This window comes from Aplidium turbinatum, chromosome 6, assembly GCF_918807975.1.
Source record: "Aplidium turbinatum chromosome 6, kaAplTurb1.1, whole genome shotgun sequence".
Classification (NCBI taxonomy): Eukaryota; Metazoa; Chordata; class Ascidiacea; order Aplousobranchia; family Polyclinidae; genus Aplidium; species Aplidium turbinatum.
Window position 1 is genome coordinate 31,190,739 of NC_137477.1, and position 15,758 is coordinate 31,206,496.

The 15,758-nt window shown below is 36.8% G+C and overlaps 1 protein-coding gene and 1 non-coding gene across 2 annotated transcripts in view; one reads left to right on the plus strand and one right to left on the minus strand.

The window, feature by feature from the left end:
* The window catches only part of LOC145771608 (V-type proton ATPase 116 kDa subunit a 1-like), a 35,787-nt gene that overhangs the window by 13,261 nt on the left and 6,768 nt on the right, over positions 1–15,758 (minus strand). The window contains exons 4-7 of the mRNA XM_082583319.1: positions 15,527–15,655; positions 9,775–9,851; positions 4,472–4,598; positions 3,961–4,043 (exon numbers count right to left, since the gene is read on the minus strand). Coding sequence (XP_082439445.1) covers positions 3,961–4,043; positions 4,472–4,598; positions 9,775–9,851; positions 15,527–15,655 — 416 coding nt within the window. The remainder of the gene's footprint in view (positions 1–3,960; positions 4,044–4,471; positions 4,599–9,774; positions 9,852–15,526; positions 15,656–15,758) is intronic.
* Positions 664–765, plus strand: LOC145773086 (U6 spliceosomal RNA). The gene has a single exon (XR_014289497.1). It is a non-coding gene; the product is annotated as a U6 spliceosomal RNA (small nuclear RNA).

The window sequence follows — 15,758 nt, forward strand, 5'->3', positions numbered from 1 at the left end:
CTCCAATAACAGCGAAAAAGAAACCAGGTACCATCTTCTCTCGTGTTGTCGCTATGTCAGGGCATCCGTTGGTTAACCACTGCCTGGTGTCGTCATCGATGGAAACTAGGCCTTCTATACCATGAGGAGGTCTGTATAGCCGGCAATCCTTGATAATGTGTGCTGCCGTCTGCATTTCACCACACTCACAAGCAGCACTCTCTGCCGACGAAAGCAAGTACCTCCACGTGGCCGCCCCCGCAAGTACCGACTTTGGGAAACTAAACTTGCTACAACTGTCGCTATAAAGTTATGCGGAAGAACAATCATCAGAATGGCACCCCCAGACCAAGCACAGCGCCCTTGTCAGGGCGAACAGCACCAGCTGTTGTAGGTCAAGGAGTGACCATTCTGCAACTAAATGTTGAAGGCACCACCAACGCTAAACTAGACATCATCACACCAGGTACAATGAAACAAACGCTTGCGGCCGTGTGACACACGATGAAGAAGAAGACCAAAAAAATCGTAATTTATGAACAGTCTTCCCTCTAAAAAAGCAATGAGTTGGTTTTTCATCCTTTTTGTGAGAATCTATAAAACTGTCTTTCTGTTATTATAGACAACTGTCACTTGCGGTGCTCATCAGCGTGGTAAGAATTTGTTGATTAACAACATTTTGCAGTACTTGCTTCGGCAGTACATATACTATAATTGGAACGATACAGATTAGCATGGCTCCTGCGCAAGGATGACACGCAAAATCGTGAAGCGTTCCATATTTCTTAAAAAAAAAAAAACGTTTTGCAGTAGGCCTACAAAGCTAAATTTTTTCATAATACAATCAAAAAAAGTCTCTAAATTTATATGTAATATATTGCCAATTTATTATAAATTGAGTTGGCACACCGACCCATTTTGCCAACAAAAACTTGCATAAAGAGAACACTGCTCGTGAAACACAATAACGGTGAAACTCGCACTAGTGTTTACATGACATTTGCAAACTTAAAATAAGCAACCCTATGCTCACAGACATTTTCAAAATTCGAAAACAGTTGTTTTAATCAACCACTGGGACAGTGTGGCTGGACATCGCATTGGAATAACTTTAAGCAACCCCCACCTAGAACTATAATCTGATTGGTCGGTCGGTGGAATCGTATGCAATGTAAAAATATGCTTCCAGGAAAGTATTCTTTGCCTTTGTGCTCTTTAACTCCCTCAAGAAAAGTATTTTTGGTTATACTTGTACGCTGATACCTTCCGCGGGCCGCAGCGATACAGCGTGGCGGGCCGCATGCGGCCCGCGGGCCGCCATTTGGTGACCCCTGGGATAGATAGTACAATTTATCTTTCAAAGGACTTGAAAGCAACGACTGAAGAAGCGTTTAGCTTCCAATAAATCTTAATTATGTTTAAAGACTCGGATCAATAAGCGACAAGAAATTCTATCACGCAAACATGAAACCAAACTTTTTCGGCCAACACGGAGCCTAGAATAGGAAGCCTAAATTTGGAACAGAATTTAAAATCAGAGTTTTTTCACGGTTTACAAGAACTTCTAAAGAACACTTCTGAAATTGTAACAGAAATAACAGACGGTAAACCAGACCTTTGGAAATGCATCACGCGAGCTGTAAATAACAGGCAACAGATACAAACAAAACGTAACAATCAGAAAAGTTACAAGAACCGTCAAATTACAATTGCTCATGTTAGTTTAATTTTTAAAGCTTACTGGAGCAATGCATTAGAAATTAAACGTAACAGTTTCTCTTTCTAAGCGATACGCAATGTTTTTTTCGGTTAGTTTTCCAACTTTTGAGTTATATACACCTTGCGTGAACTGATCCATTTCCAAGTTAATATTGTCAAGATGTGATATTTCTATTGTCAGACGTCCATTTGTCCTGATAAGTTTCGGAAGTGTTGTTTACGATTCATCACGGATTTAAAAACAATTTCCAATAGCAACTTTTTCTGCATCTTTTGAATTTCTTGATGTGAGCTCCATGGAAACCAAGAACGTTTGATTCATTTCTGAGTTAAAACTAAAACATTGCTAAAGCCTGAGGTCTGGTTTTGTAGATTTGTGGTACACAAAAAAAAACACTTTGTGAAAGTCCCAATGACATGGTTTCACGACACTTTTTATTTTAAGAAATAAAAATGTCAAAAAAGGCATTACTAACAGCAAACAGAGGTTAACCATTTCGAACTAAAGGTTCTCATAAGCGCAGTGACCTTATAGAGTAAGAATTAGATTTAGATTGCCTCAACGCTTCATTCTTCGGATAAAATGGTTGTTTTAGTAGGGGATCGAAACGTAATTTTATTATAACCGCCAATAAGATAGAATTATTTCTGAAAAGTTATGCAAGAAAATGATTGCAATATGTTGCAAACAAAATTTGAAGAGAAAGCAAGAGCTTGTCACTAAGCTAAGAGAAAACAGTCATCCAAGATGGATTCCAAATACAAGAAACTGGACGCTACAGGCACAAACACTGAAAAAAAATGTATAAAAATGAGAGGTGTAAGCTACGACACGTACATGCACGCGTCTGTCGGATTTGTACATGATGTAAGAAAAGGATCCACAAAGGATACAAGCTGCCTTTTATTAGCCAACAAGTGAAAGTAGCAAAGTAATTTTTGATATACAAACACTAGCGAAACGTAGTTTTATCCACCAATAATAAGGTAAAATCTTTGGAGAAAAGTTGTGCTAAGAAATTACTGAAATATGATGAAAATAAAAATAAAAAAAACTAAAGAAAAGGCATGTCATTTAAAACGATGATTGACCCATGGCTATGTGTCGAGCTACATGTGTTTGAGAGGTTGCTGATTTCTTTTTTGTTCATACTTGTTGACATGTATGTCAGCTTGTATCCTTTGTAGAATTGTAGATCCTTATCTTGAATAAAGGGCCAATACGACAAATGTTTGCATGTGCACTGCGACTTCTTTCTATAACTCTATCACAGCTAATTCAGAATCTTAAAATAAGCGATCACAACAAGAAGCTTCAAACGACGCGAAAGAGATGCCATTTGCTCCATACGTTAATGCTTGATCTGCAAAACCACCACCGACAAATCAACGATAAATCGTACATGCACGGGCGAATGTTGCCCAGACAAGATTGATCATAAACGAATCAAACAACGTCTACAGCACAACCAATGCTATCGGCTGTGGAGGGTCTTGATCACAGTGAATTACTGAAAGCCACTTCATTGAGTTGTATTTACAAAATTGGTTTGATGATAACGTATCTTTCTTTACAAGAACAACGTTGCAATGATAATAAGCTCCACCAATATTAGTCGTGGCTAAATAAAAAAAAAAGTGGCAAGCAGTTGGGGTTTCAGCCAATCGGTTACCGAGGTCATGTCTTCGATGCGGACATTGACTATCCCTATAGATGCTTCACGTTCTTGGCTGGTTTCTGGGCAATCATACAACTTCGCTTGAAATCTACAACAACTCTTCTGGTTTAAAAAATTTCACAAGCAAAGAACTTGCACTAGGTATTGACAATGACTTATAAGCAGCTACATGCATAAATTTACAATAATATGTAATATACTGTACATGAGAAAAATATCCTATATACAAAATCAAAAAAATGTCAACCACTAAAATGCGTCACTGGTATTGGTAAGTTGGTGTTTTTAGAGACACTTTGTAGGAAGAGATATTTGGCTGAGATTTCATGAACACTTAAAAAGAATGAAACATTCCTACATCAGCATGGTACAATTGGTACATTAGTGGATGATTATCACCAGCTGAGCATTATTTTTACTGTTTGTTGATGCCAGTGCCGAGAAAATGCCTTGTTCTTAAACGATTGGCACTTTGAGTAGTTTTCTTTTCCAGTTTATTGCATATATAATTATATATCTGATATGGCTGTCAAAATATGTTATGTAGTAGTAGTAGTAGTACGGTAGTAGTAGTAGTAATTACCCTTCGCAAATCTTCTTCACTCTCAGCTTTAATTGATCCCCTTGAAAGAAGATCACAAAAACGCATTTATTGACACGATCCCCCTGTAATATTGGACATAGTTATTTTGCTTTCATGGGCTTGTGTTCTGAAATATATTTGCACAAATTGAGCACCAACAATTCACTGATGAACTCTTGGATACCACTTAGATTTGCTTTTACATTCGAGGTAACGTCAAATGTTCATTCTTGTTGACTCAATAAAACAACTCGGCTGCATAGCCGAGTGGTGAAAGCCCTGGAACGGCAATCGAAAGGGCGCCGGTTTGACACCGCTCATGAGCACACAGCTGTGTCTTTGGCAGGACACTTAAAGGCATGCCTGAAGGTGGACACGAAGATTGGCTTCCTTGCCTTCCCGTCCACTTAATCTAACTCTTCAACCACCGGGTGTAAGCCTGGATACGACAAACAAACAAATAAAACAAAATGCAAACACAAAAACAGGAAAATTTTCTCTCGATACGTACCGTATGCGGATCTTCAAATGCGACTTCAATCTCAGCATATCGAAGAAAAACATTGCCCCGGCATGCCCTCCACAAAACCCTCTCGAAAGCTGGCACCTTCTCCCGCAAAATCACGCCAGCAACAAATCTGTGATAGACAGACCTTCCTCTGAACACTTGAACAGTTTCATGATTTCACAAAAGCCGAGAGCTTTTAACACACCAAACAATTAGAAGTCTGATTCAGTGATCATTTGTTGAGCAATTAATTGCTTGTGGTTGCGTGTCTGAATGGTGAAAAGTGTATATATAACACTGAAGCAAGGATGTCGTTTTTAACCTCATCGAAACCATGTGTCAGTATCTCTGCAAAACACTTAAGGATGTGTTTAAAGGTGGACAAAGCAATTGGTTCTCTTGTTTCTCGTCCACTAGGTTGAAATCATTCATCACCAACGATTAAGTTCATCAATGCTGTTCACACAACAAATATTTGATTAACAAACATAAAATACAGTGAAACATCTATCGCTGTCAACTTTTAACGCACTTGGCTGACAAGATATATTTTATTGACTGGATGACTAGGGCGAAGGCTACACTGATATGATGAGCGAAATGCAATGGTTGCTGTGCTGGTGACAACATAACCTAGCTAACAGCCGCACAGAACTTTCTCTACTAGGCTACAGCTGGTTGACTGTTTTCTTTTCAAAAAGATGTTTAACTAGTATATGATGGTGGTCACAATGTCAATGTAATGTTGCCAGATAGGGAGTTCTGTCTCCAATTTGCGAAAACTTTCAAAGCGTTCAGACAAAAGGCACATGAGGAATCTTCAGATTTCGGAAACAAAGAAAGGTCGACTGAAAACCTGTTTGGAAAGAACGGAGACATCTTCAGCAGAGATCATCTCAAAGTTGACAGCATCACAATCAAGGATGGTTTAAAATGAAAAACCTCTTGTGAAATGAAATTCCAATCAGAACATTTTTGAAACGGCTCAGGGAAAATTCGTTCGGCCATGTCTGGCAATACCGCTTTGGTGGCATGAATTATTTGGTAAAAAAAGTTATACCAGTCTAATGGCTAAACCTCTAATGTCAATTTCTGCTGCACTCTGCTGCCAAAAAAACAACAGAAACTTATAGCTGGCATAAGTTTTGCACACAGCTTGCTGAACATTTTTAAATATACATTGTTGGTTTGTCGAGAATTTGTAAGAATTAAGCCTGGTCTACACTACAAAATATTTTGAGCTGAGCGTGGCGCATTCTTTGTTTATTCAAGACAAAGCTTCTCTCGGCAACAGCACCGCCGTCGGCCTGAAAATGTCTGGTCATCGCGAGCTTTTTTTACGCTCTGGAGAGATTCGCTTGACCAAGGTTCTGGCTCAAAAATTTAGTTTAAGCTCAGGTCTTGGCATTTTGTGGGACTTTGGTGGAAAGGCAGTTTCAGTTTTCTGGAAAGATGGTACTCTGTTTCAGTTAATAGGTTAGTTGGTGTGTGTAGATAAAAATTAAAAGGTTAGGTTTAAAAAAGTCTTACATTGGCCTACTTAGCTGTTAGTTTGGTTAAGGTGGCACTTCACTAGGCTTTTGGTATGATTAAAGTTGGCCTTCCAGCTAGTATGGTGGTCCTACCTCTTAGACGGATTCAAACTATCTTTAGCTGTTGGTCAGGTTCAGGTAGCACTTCACCAGGCTTTTGGTCAAACTTGGGTTGGCCTACCTGCTAGCCTTGCACTGATTGCAGTGTTCAACTGTACAAGTTAAAGGATAGCTCTAGGTTTACAATACTATTCTAGATTATTTTCAGTTGACCTATTACACTGTGTCAGTACAGCGATGGATGCGTTTGATTGATAAGTAGGGCAACCAAAAGTCAACAAAGTCAAAATTTTTCTGCTCTGTTAAAAGTTTATAAAACGTCCACAAACTAAATTTCAGGCTGACACGAAGAGAGGTTTCAAAGTTATTAAGTAAAAAAAAAGTCAAAATTCATGGTTAGGTCAAAATTTTCTTTTAACGTAGTTTTTCTTCTCTCTATTGATATTTTATTAAAGCTACGCAGATACTGATTTTTTGTTGTTGCAGTTTCTGCTGCTGTTCTGACGTAATAATCCATCTGTTGCAATTTCTGAAGTAATAATCTTGTTGGGGCCACTACTGACGATTGAATATTAGCCAACTACCCTGCTGTTGATGAGTTGGTTGCCAGGGTTAAAGCAGTGACCATTAAAAACAGGTCAAGAAGAGCTAGTTTTACTTCCATTGGCCAACTTCCACAGCCAAATGTAACTAGATGGGCCTTTGGTTGAAAGCTGCTTTCTATTATTCAAGAAGTCTACTAAAAGTAAGAAATATTGTGGAAGGCTTCCATGATGGTGGTGTCTTGCTGCGGCGTGCTCAAGATGCTGTAAAAGCTCCCAATTTAGCTACTCACCTTGTAGAATAGAGGAGCAGTACAGTGCACCGTTTGATTTAATTCAGAAGATGGAAGACAGCCGATGCACCATTCAAGAAGCTTACCAGAAAATGAGGTCCCTTAACTTTGGTGTTGATGGCTGCCTAATTGGAAAATATATTCAAGCAAGAATCTCAAGAAATGACATCAAGTGCATTGTGAAAATGGGACGAGATGATATTTCACCGCATTTTTATAGCTTGTTGAGGAACTCCCTGGCAACTTCTGTATCAGTAGAGAGAAGCTTCTCTATTTTATGAAAAATTTTGGCGAGAGACAGGAACTTCAAAGGCGATAATGTGAAACATTACTTGACGTCGAAGTATAATACTGCAGAACCCTCTCAGCAGGCGCGAATCTAACAGTTTTTTTCGGGGGGGGCCAGAAAATTTGAAAATCAATTAAAAAGAAAGAAAAAGCTAAACAGATATGAACAATATGATACTACGACATATACGATATGCTAGAAAATAGACATTAAAACAACCATTTTCATCAATTGTGATGCCGAGGGACTAATATCAGCTGTTTAGAAGCATATCAAACCATTTGATGCGGAAACATACAATTTTTCACAAAATTTTGGGGGGGGCCCGGGCCCCCTGGGCCCCCCCCATAAATCCGCGCCTGCCTCTCAGTCATTGCGGGATATTTAAAGACACTCCATATTTAGTTTTTGCAGTTGTTCGAGTGACTTTCATTACCTGTTCGTTGGCTGTGGTGTCGTTGAGTCTTCCACATTTTTATTTCATTAGAAAAAGAAGATATCCTTACCTAACGGTTCGATTTCTTGTATGCTTTGTATTTCGCATTCGGGTTGCAAACGCAGAAAGTTATTGGTCAAAATTTGTAAATTATAAAGTCAAAATTTCAAGTTTTTAGGTCAAAAAATTGGTTGCCCTATTGATAAGTATAAATCAATTGAAGGCGAATTTCCAGCCAGTTGACTTAACCAAGCAGAAAGTGACGTTGTTAGCGCTTGAATGCACACGGTCGCAAGATCATAATTGCCAGTGTAGACAGTTTTTATTCAGTGAGGCTTGACAAGGCAGGCGTTTGCGCTTTTCGGGCTTGTAGTGTAGACCAGTGGTCTCCAACCTTTTTAAGAAGCGACCCCAATTTAAGCGAAAACGAAATCAGCATTTACATGAGACCCCATTTTGTTTTCCAATACAGAGAAAAATATTTTAAGTAATGCTGAAACTAAATAGGCCTAATACGAGTAAGTATGCACAATTACAGAGAAATGTGGCTACACAAAAGTATTCCAAATGATTGTTTTTAAGAAGTTTCACATAACACATGAACGTGATTTCACGAACACAAAATTATCAATTTGTTTCAACATTTAATTTGCACTGTACGATGGTTTCAATTTGGTCAAAAACGTCATTGGATATATCTTCAATCCTACGTTATACTGATAGTGAAATTGAATTCAAGAGATTGCAATTTACGTTCAAAAAACTCAGATGGTTTATCCATGCAAGCAACCTGGATGATTTTTTTTTTTCAAAATGACGTTTAAGTTTATTTTTCTTCGTCGATTCTTCTGCGAGAACTTTATGACACTTTGGTTTGCGATTTGAATCAGTAAAACCAAGTTTTAAAAAAGCCTCGGCTCGTCATATGATCTTTTTCTGGTATTTTATGCTGCCATTTTTATATAATATTTAGCTTTTCTTACTAGCTACAAATTAACATTACCGTACTAACTGCAAAGAAAACCAAAAACAGCCGATGAAATGTCTGCACACTACACCTGCATAAATAACTATTCGTTCGTTCTAGAGTCACCATGAATACAAAAAGTTAATCTAAACTAGCATCGTAGTCTTTTTTTTTCGGTAATAAATTGAATATGGTGAGTTTTGGCGACCCCAGAAAAAGTTAAGGCGACCCCACATGGGGTCGCGACCCACAGGTTGGAGACCACTGGTGTAGACTGTAGACCAGGCTTAAAGGAAATTAAACTTATAGCTATCCAGGCAAAAGTGACAGTGCGTCTCCACCACATTAACTGCTGCAATTCTGAATTCTCTGAAATGCCTTATATTGTATGTGAAACGCTATGGAGTAATCAATGCGTGGGTGAGAAACTGAGCAATCATGGAGTGAATTTTTTTCGTGATTGCATGAATTGTTGAATACTAAGAAGAGCGCAAGCTCAAAAGAAATGACAGAATAACATACAGTCATACTTTATTATGAAAGTTATCAAAACTGCATTCAAAGGTTGATGAGATATTATAAAGTCATTCGTAGATGTTGCATGCCAGACTATTATTTAGCTTTCTATATTACAAATGGTGTGACCTTAAAAATTACAAGGTTTAGTTTAAAATTTTTTTACACATGATTTGTTTAATGAATTTGCAAAGCAACAATAATTTAATCTCCACAATATTTTTATTCTATTTAATATTAATATTTTGATTTTAATATTTAATATTATTAATTATTATTGATATCTAATTATTAATATTTATTATTATTAATGCTATTATTATTAATATTATTAATATTTAATATTTTGATTCTATTTGAATAAGAACTTCTGATGATCAGTATAGGTGAAACAGGCTGTTAAGAATTCAGATATAATAACTATATTTAACTTAATTCATTCTGCTTTGCTTTTTTGCTCAGCATTGAGCACTTTTTGTAGTATTAATAGTTTTCATTGTTTTAATCTCCACAATAGATGTATATAGAAATTCATTTTTCGTTTATGAAAAACTCTAGTTTTGTTAACACATACAAATATATCACACGTTCTTGTTAGGAACAATTTCATTTTATTTGGACAACTACGCAGCCCACAGATGCGGCCACAAAACACATTGGCAGCATCTTACCCAAGTTTAAGGGACAAGCGCTGTTGCCTTTCAGTTGGGTCCAGTGCTTCTTCTTCATAAGCGTCGTAATTTTCCATCTGCAGTGACATGGTGTTGTCAACATACAATCTGCATACGATCCCTCTTGGATGATTGTTTTCAACTCATAAACACAGAAACATTCAAGTGCGGTTTGAATCATGACGTGAAGAGAGAATGGTGCTTCACCAAGGTCCCCATGCACACAAGACAGTATGGTTGGTGTTAGTGACAAACTAAACAGCATTGCACAACCATGTGGAGAACATTCAAGACAGTTTTGGAATCAAGGTGATAGCTAAAGCCAACAATCATTCCTTTAACCCTGCAAGCTAAGTAGCTCAAGTGCCCTGTCCTCAACTATATTTTTACTAATTTCTGCAACTGCCTTATATTTTATAAACGCTGGAGGGAGGTGACTGACACCGGATTGTGGGATGACTAACCTTTTGACTTTTGTTTCATAAGCTTAGTTATATGGACTCACCCCAGTTTAGTAAATGGCCCCCGATCACCAGAGAGTAGAGACTGGGCACTTTCCTCTCCTCCTATGGCAAATTCTTGTTGCTGGTCATGGTGCATTGCAGCCTGCGATCATGCAACACACATTATCTACACAACATATTTGCAACAAGTACAATGGAAAGTATGATCTTGATTGCAAATCATGCTGAAACAAAAAGCTACAGTTAGAAAAAGTAACATGAAGAAGATCCAGCTACTTATTAGACATTTGAAGAACGAGGATGTTGAGTAAACAATATTATTACAAACAAGATGTCGCTATTTATGAAAACGCAGCAAGCCAAAGCATTGACAGCAAAACTGGCATCAAGAAAATTACAACAAACTACAATGTGATCGCCAAAATCAATCAATTTAAGTATCTTCACAACAAGTCTGCTCAGAATGCTAGCACGGGACCTTTTGCATTTATTTTTATGTATAAAATGTTTCTCTTAAACAAAATCCATGTTTCTACCATGTTGATTGTTTTCTCTCACTACCGCTAGGACTAGCCATACAGAGTGATTGGCCACAGCATCTGCAATACGGTATTCAGTACCCACCAGCCTCCACAAACATTACATTGTTACAGGAATGCGTATTTGCGCGTACTTGTTGGTATTTTATGCTGTTAATTTGTTTCATTTTTTAGAAGGATCATTATGTTGTCGTAATTATGTATGTATAATGTTTTCTTGTACTTATTTGATGGAGCTTCTGGAGTAGAGGGTCTAGTGTGTTACCACCAAAGCTTTGTTTCTTGAGCGACACTGAAAGGGTACTAGTGAGCACCGAGCAGCTGGTCTTCACTCATTATCAAAAACACCCCTTCATTACGTGCGTGGCTTCCTTGCAACGAACCTCAGCAGGTTGTCTGCTAGAGAGAATGGAAAAATCACACAATGGTGTGGGATGTATGGTATGCATTCTGTCACTGTTCCCAAGAGACTGTAAGTAGTAGTCTCAATATTGTGACCATGAGCATTGTGGCAGCAAACAGGTGCCTATGTGAAAGCACATACAGAACAAGCACCCAAAATGATAGCAACTCAAGAGAACCGGAAGAGCAAGCTATTGACATGACAGTAACGAAGTATAGTACAATTAACAATGTTTAGTTCGAACAAGGTTACGCTTGGAATCCTCACCCATATTTTGCAAATGAGTGTTTAATGTGAGTATTTCGCAATTCTAAATCAATTTGTTGAGCATGCAGCAAGAAAAATGGAAAATGTTGCTAAAGTGTTAAGCATTTTTCATCGTTTGGCAAACAGTTCTGTTAGAATGTTAATAAATCAGGACACAATGATTTTGTGAAAATTCATGCATACTTTGAGTTTGAGTTATAAACGACGGAGTTCTGTAATTTGAAGTCTCGCAATAGGACTCGAATTAATTTACTTTATGCTATGTTTTTGCAGTTTTCAAACCAAATACGCAGAAGCTTTCTTTATATAAGATGAACTCTAAAAGAAAAATATGATACCGATAATAGCAATAATGACAGTGCAATGGCAGGTAGGCAGATTTCTGTGCTCAAAATTATTACATGCTCAAATCTCCACAAAATATTTAGTTTTGTGTGTTTTGGTTTACAGATGTTGTAACTTATATAACTCCATCAACGCAGATTTTTGAGGCACGGTAAAGTCAGTAAGTCACTTTCTAAAACTTTTGACTTTTATCTGATTGTATTTGAATCTTTTGACAAAAAATTATTTTGAGATATCAAAATGTGTGCAGAAAATAAAAATTTAATTTAAAAGTAATCCTAATTTGTCCCAAAATGCTATAATCTTCTGCAAGTCTATTGCTTTCTATGAATTAAGAATCTTGGAGCAGTTTAGCAGAAATTGGATCTCCAAAACTACTTACTGGTACGTCTGTCAATTGCCTTCATAGGGTTATTTTATCAGTTTTATTTTCTACACATATTTTAATATCTCGAAGTAATTTTTTCATGTTAAAAAGTTTTGTTTCATTTTGGCAGAAAAATTTTTCCTTTTTCTTCCATTTAGAAATCGTAGCAATCTGGTGTTGTTGTGCGTTTGAAAAAATAGGAAAATGCAGGAGAATGTTATAACTCAGAAAAAGTTATGAAGCGCAAATTGAGAAGCTTGCATTTTATTTTGTTCAGTGCAAAAAGTAATTTTTACATTTTTACTTGTAAAAAAAAACAAAAATTAAAATTTCCATGACAAAGGAGACTATTACCCTATTCAATTAATTTTAGTACGAAATAATCAAATCTCATTTATGTTTTGCGGCATTCAGGTCTTGCATCATTCGTGCCTTGCAGAATTTGGTCTTGCGTCATTTGGGTCTTGCATCATTTGTGCTACGGGCCGCGGCATAAAGTCGTAGACCCAGTGACCAGTAGTTCATGTATGTCACAACCAGTAATGCTGAACTCAAGAGTAGGTAATACAACTAAACATGATTGCTCTTGCAGCAAGCACAGGTTGTAGTCAATATTTAATTTTTATTATAATTAACAGTATTTTTCACTGTTTTTCTTGCTGGTAATTTTGCAATCAAGCATGCAGATTGCAGAGTAGTACAGTAAAGAGTTGAGCTAGACAAAAGGAATGAGCATGCAATATATTTCATGCAATCAGCAAACAAATCAGTTTCAGAAAAAATTGCCACTTTTGAAAATCAACTTGAGCCAGCAAAAAGTTCATGTAAGTTTTTGAGTCCTTGCGTCTGCTGTACACTACTAGTATTTCTCGCCTCTCCTGGGATGAATTGCTATACTGTATCATCTGACTCGAATAAAACAACAAATATGCCCTAACTACAATATCCCAACAAATTTAAAATATATACTTGATACAATATTGTAATATTCTTGCATGAAAGCACTAACATTGAGTCCACAGATTTTCAATTATGCAACCGGTTCGGTAAGTTACCGGTAATGTGAATTTTTGAAGTTTAAACTTCAGAAACTGAACAGTTTCCATTTCATCAGTGTAAGACTAGTGAATATACCTTGTACACAGTTAGTACGGTAATAAAACAAATCCAGGCTATAAACGTCTCGAAATACTGCACTAAGTAGCTGCAACTTGTATATAATATGTGTTTTCTACTTTTTTAATTCGACCATGAAAGAACAACTCCCTGTAACTGTGCCATGCTGAATTTTTCACCTATCAAAATAGCAGAGGCGAGAAATACTTTCTGATCAGAATCAGAAATTACGATTTGTTGTTACACAAAGAATTACCTCAACTTCAAAAGCTAAATCTATATTCTACTGTGTCCTTCATTAAAACTTATAATAGCAAGATAAAATAAATTATTACCAGGGCAATGATGAATACACTCATTTGTAAGACACTATCCGTAGTGAGCTACAAAACAACTTGGATAGCAAAGCCGCTAACTTCAATTGTTGCGAATTAAACCTATGAGTAATTGAATATATATGATATATATAGTACACAGCAGAAAAACTAACAAACCTGGCTCTCATGTTGACTCTAACCAGAAAATGACCTCTAATTTTAAACTGTTCTATCCATCAAAGCTATTCTTTATTCTAATACAAAACTGAAGGACACAATGACACAAATCTGTTATTAAAGATTGGTAGAAAAATACACCCCCGCACCCGCATACACTTCTTGATTTAAACTCACAACATAGCACAGCCACACCACCACCACTCCACGTTATAATAATTTGCTGATTGTCAATAACATGCAAAAACAAAGCAAGCCACCACAACCAAAAGAAAAATCAACATTCACCAAGCAAAAATAAAAAAAATCCGTTTCAAAGGTACCGTACTAATGCTTTACTGTTATGCAATTCTATTACAGCACACACACAAAAAGTCTGAAACTATGAAATTGTTGATCATTACTTAAACTTAGATGTCATCATGTCACAACCGCATGAAAACAACTATTTGTGTTTATTATTGTATAGATAAATGTGAAATGGAAGTCATGTAGATTAAGTCATTTAGGTGCTGACAGTTTGGTGCCTGCCAAATAGGTGCGGCTGGTGCGCATACTGTGGCATCAGGATATTTAGGTGCAGCGCAGTCATTTAGGTGTTTTCCTAAAATGTCCATTTTGTTAGGTGCTTGATGGTAATCCTGCAAACAGTGGCGTACGCAGGATTTTCTCACGGGGGAGGGCATTTCAAATGCTTTTCAACCAATTTAAAAAAACACCCATCTGCTAATTATAACCAGCGAGTTATATTGTGTAAGATTACCGTAGCGTACCACACTGAGCTTGCATTGAAGATATTTTAATAGTTTCTAAAAGCTAGGTTACTCATTTGGATAGATTTTGTATTTGAAACAAACAATATGATACAATACTTTTGATGTCTCGCATTTAACGATTTATATGTGTAGACGACGTAATTGGCTTACTCAAATCAGTGAACCACGCATATTGAGGGTACGTTAGGTGGCGTACACAGAATTTTGTTACTGGATTCGATTAAATTGGACATTTTTGATCAAGTGTAGCCAAATGTTACTTTACATAGTTTGACCAAAGTTTGAGGTACCGTACCGTACTACGGTACTACCGTAGTCTAAGCTATCTGTTAGTGAAATATGTACTCACGCGCGTTTTTCACTGCATTTACCGTACGCATTGAATTATTAGATACGGTATGTGAATATGAAAAGCATGATAGGGCAATGTCATCAGCTTAATTAAAGCATTAGCACATAAATGACTGGGTGCCACAGTGTGCAGCACGAAATAACCTGACGTCACAGTGCGCACACCTATTTAGAAGGCACCTAACGAACGTGGACTCTGAAAAATTGATCATCCACCATCATCAATTAATGATTTTTATAAAAAAGTGTTTGAAAACAATTTAGCATGATTCACATTTAAGAAAACAAAATGTAAATATTTTAATTATTATGGTATTCCAAGAGATTTAGTAATCCCATAGTTCCTCCAAACAAAAATAACCTTAAGCCAGATGTATATTTGAAACACAATCCAGATATCGCCAAACCCACTTAATTCAGCCAAAGTGTAACTAAACTAAATTGATCTAGGTTAGGAGAAGCTGTCCATCAAACAAGAAAAATCAACTTGAGACCAATGAATAAGGGTTAGTGTTTAAGCAGGTTGTACTGTGGAAATAATTAGCTTGACAAACATACAATGCTGAAGCCAGCGTTTAAAAAAATCATATATACATGTAAAATTGTACAAGATCACTGTTTGCATCTGACCTCTTCAAAAAAGCTTTGAGTTTTGCGCAAGATATGCTTGAGTTCATTCAGTTCAAGAAAGTTCCGCTTGAGTGCTTCTTGGTTGGTGTTAACTTCCTTCATATCATTCTCAAGCTTTTCAAACCTTGCCTGAAAAAATTTGCCATAAAAAAGATGAAAAATAAAGTGAGGAATTTTTGTACCAAGATTAGATGTTTTAAAGATGTGAAATGTATGAGATGTACAAGATAAA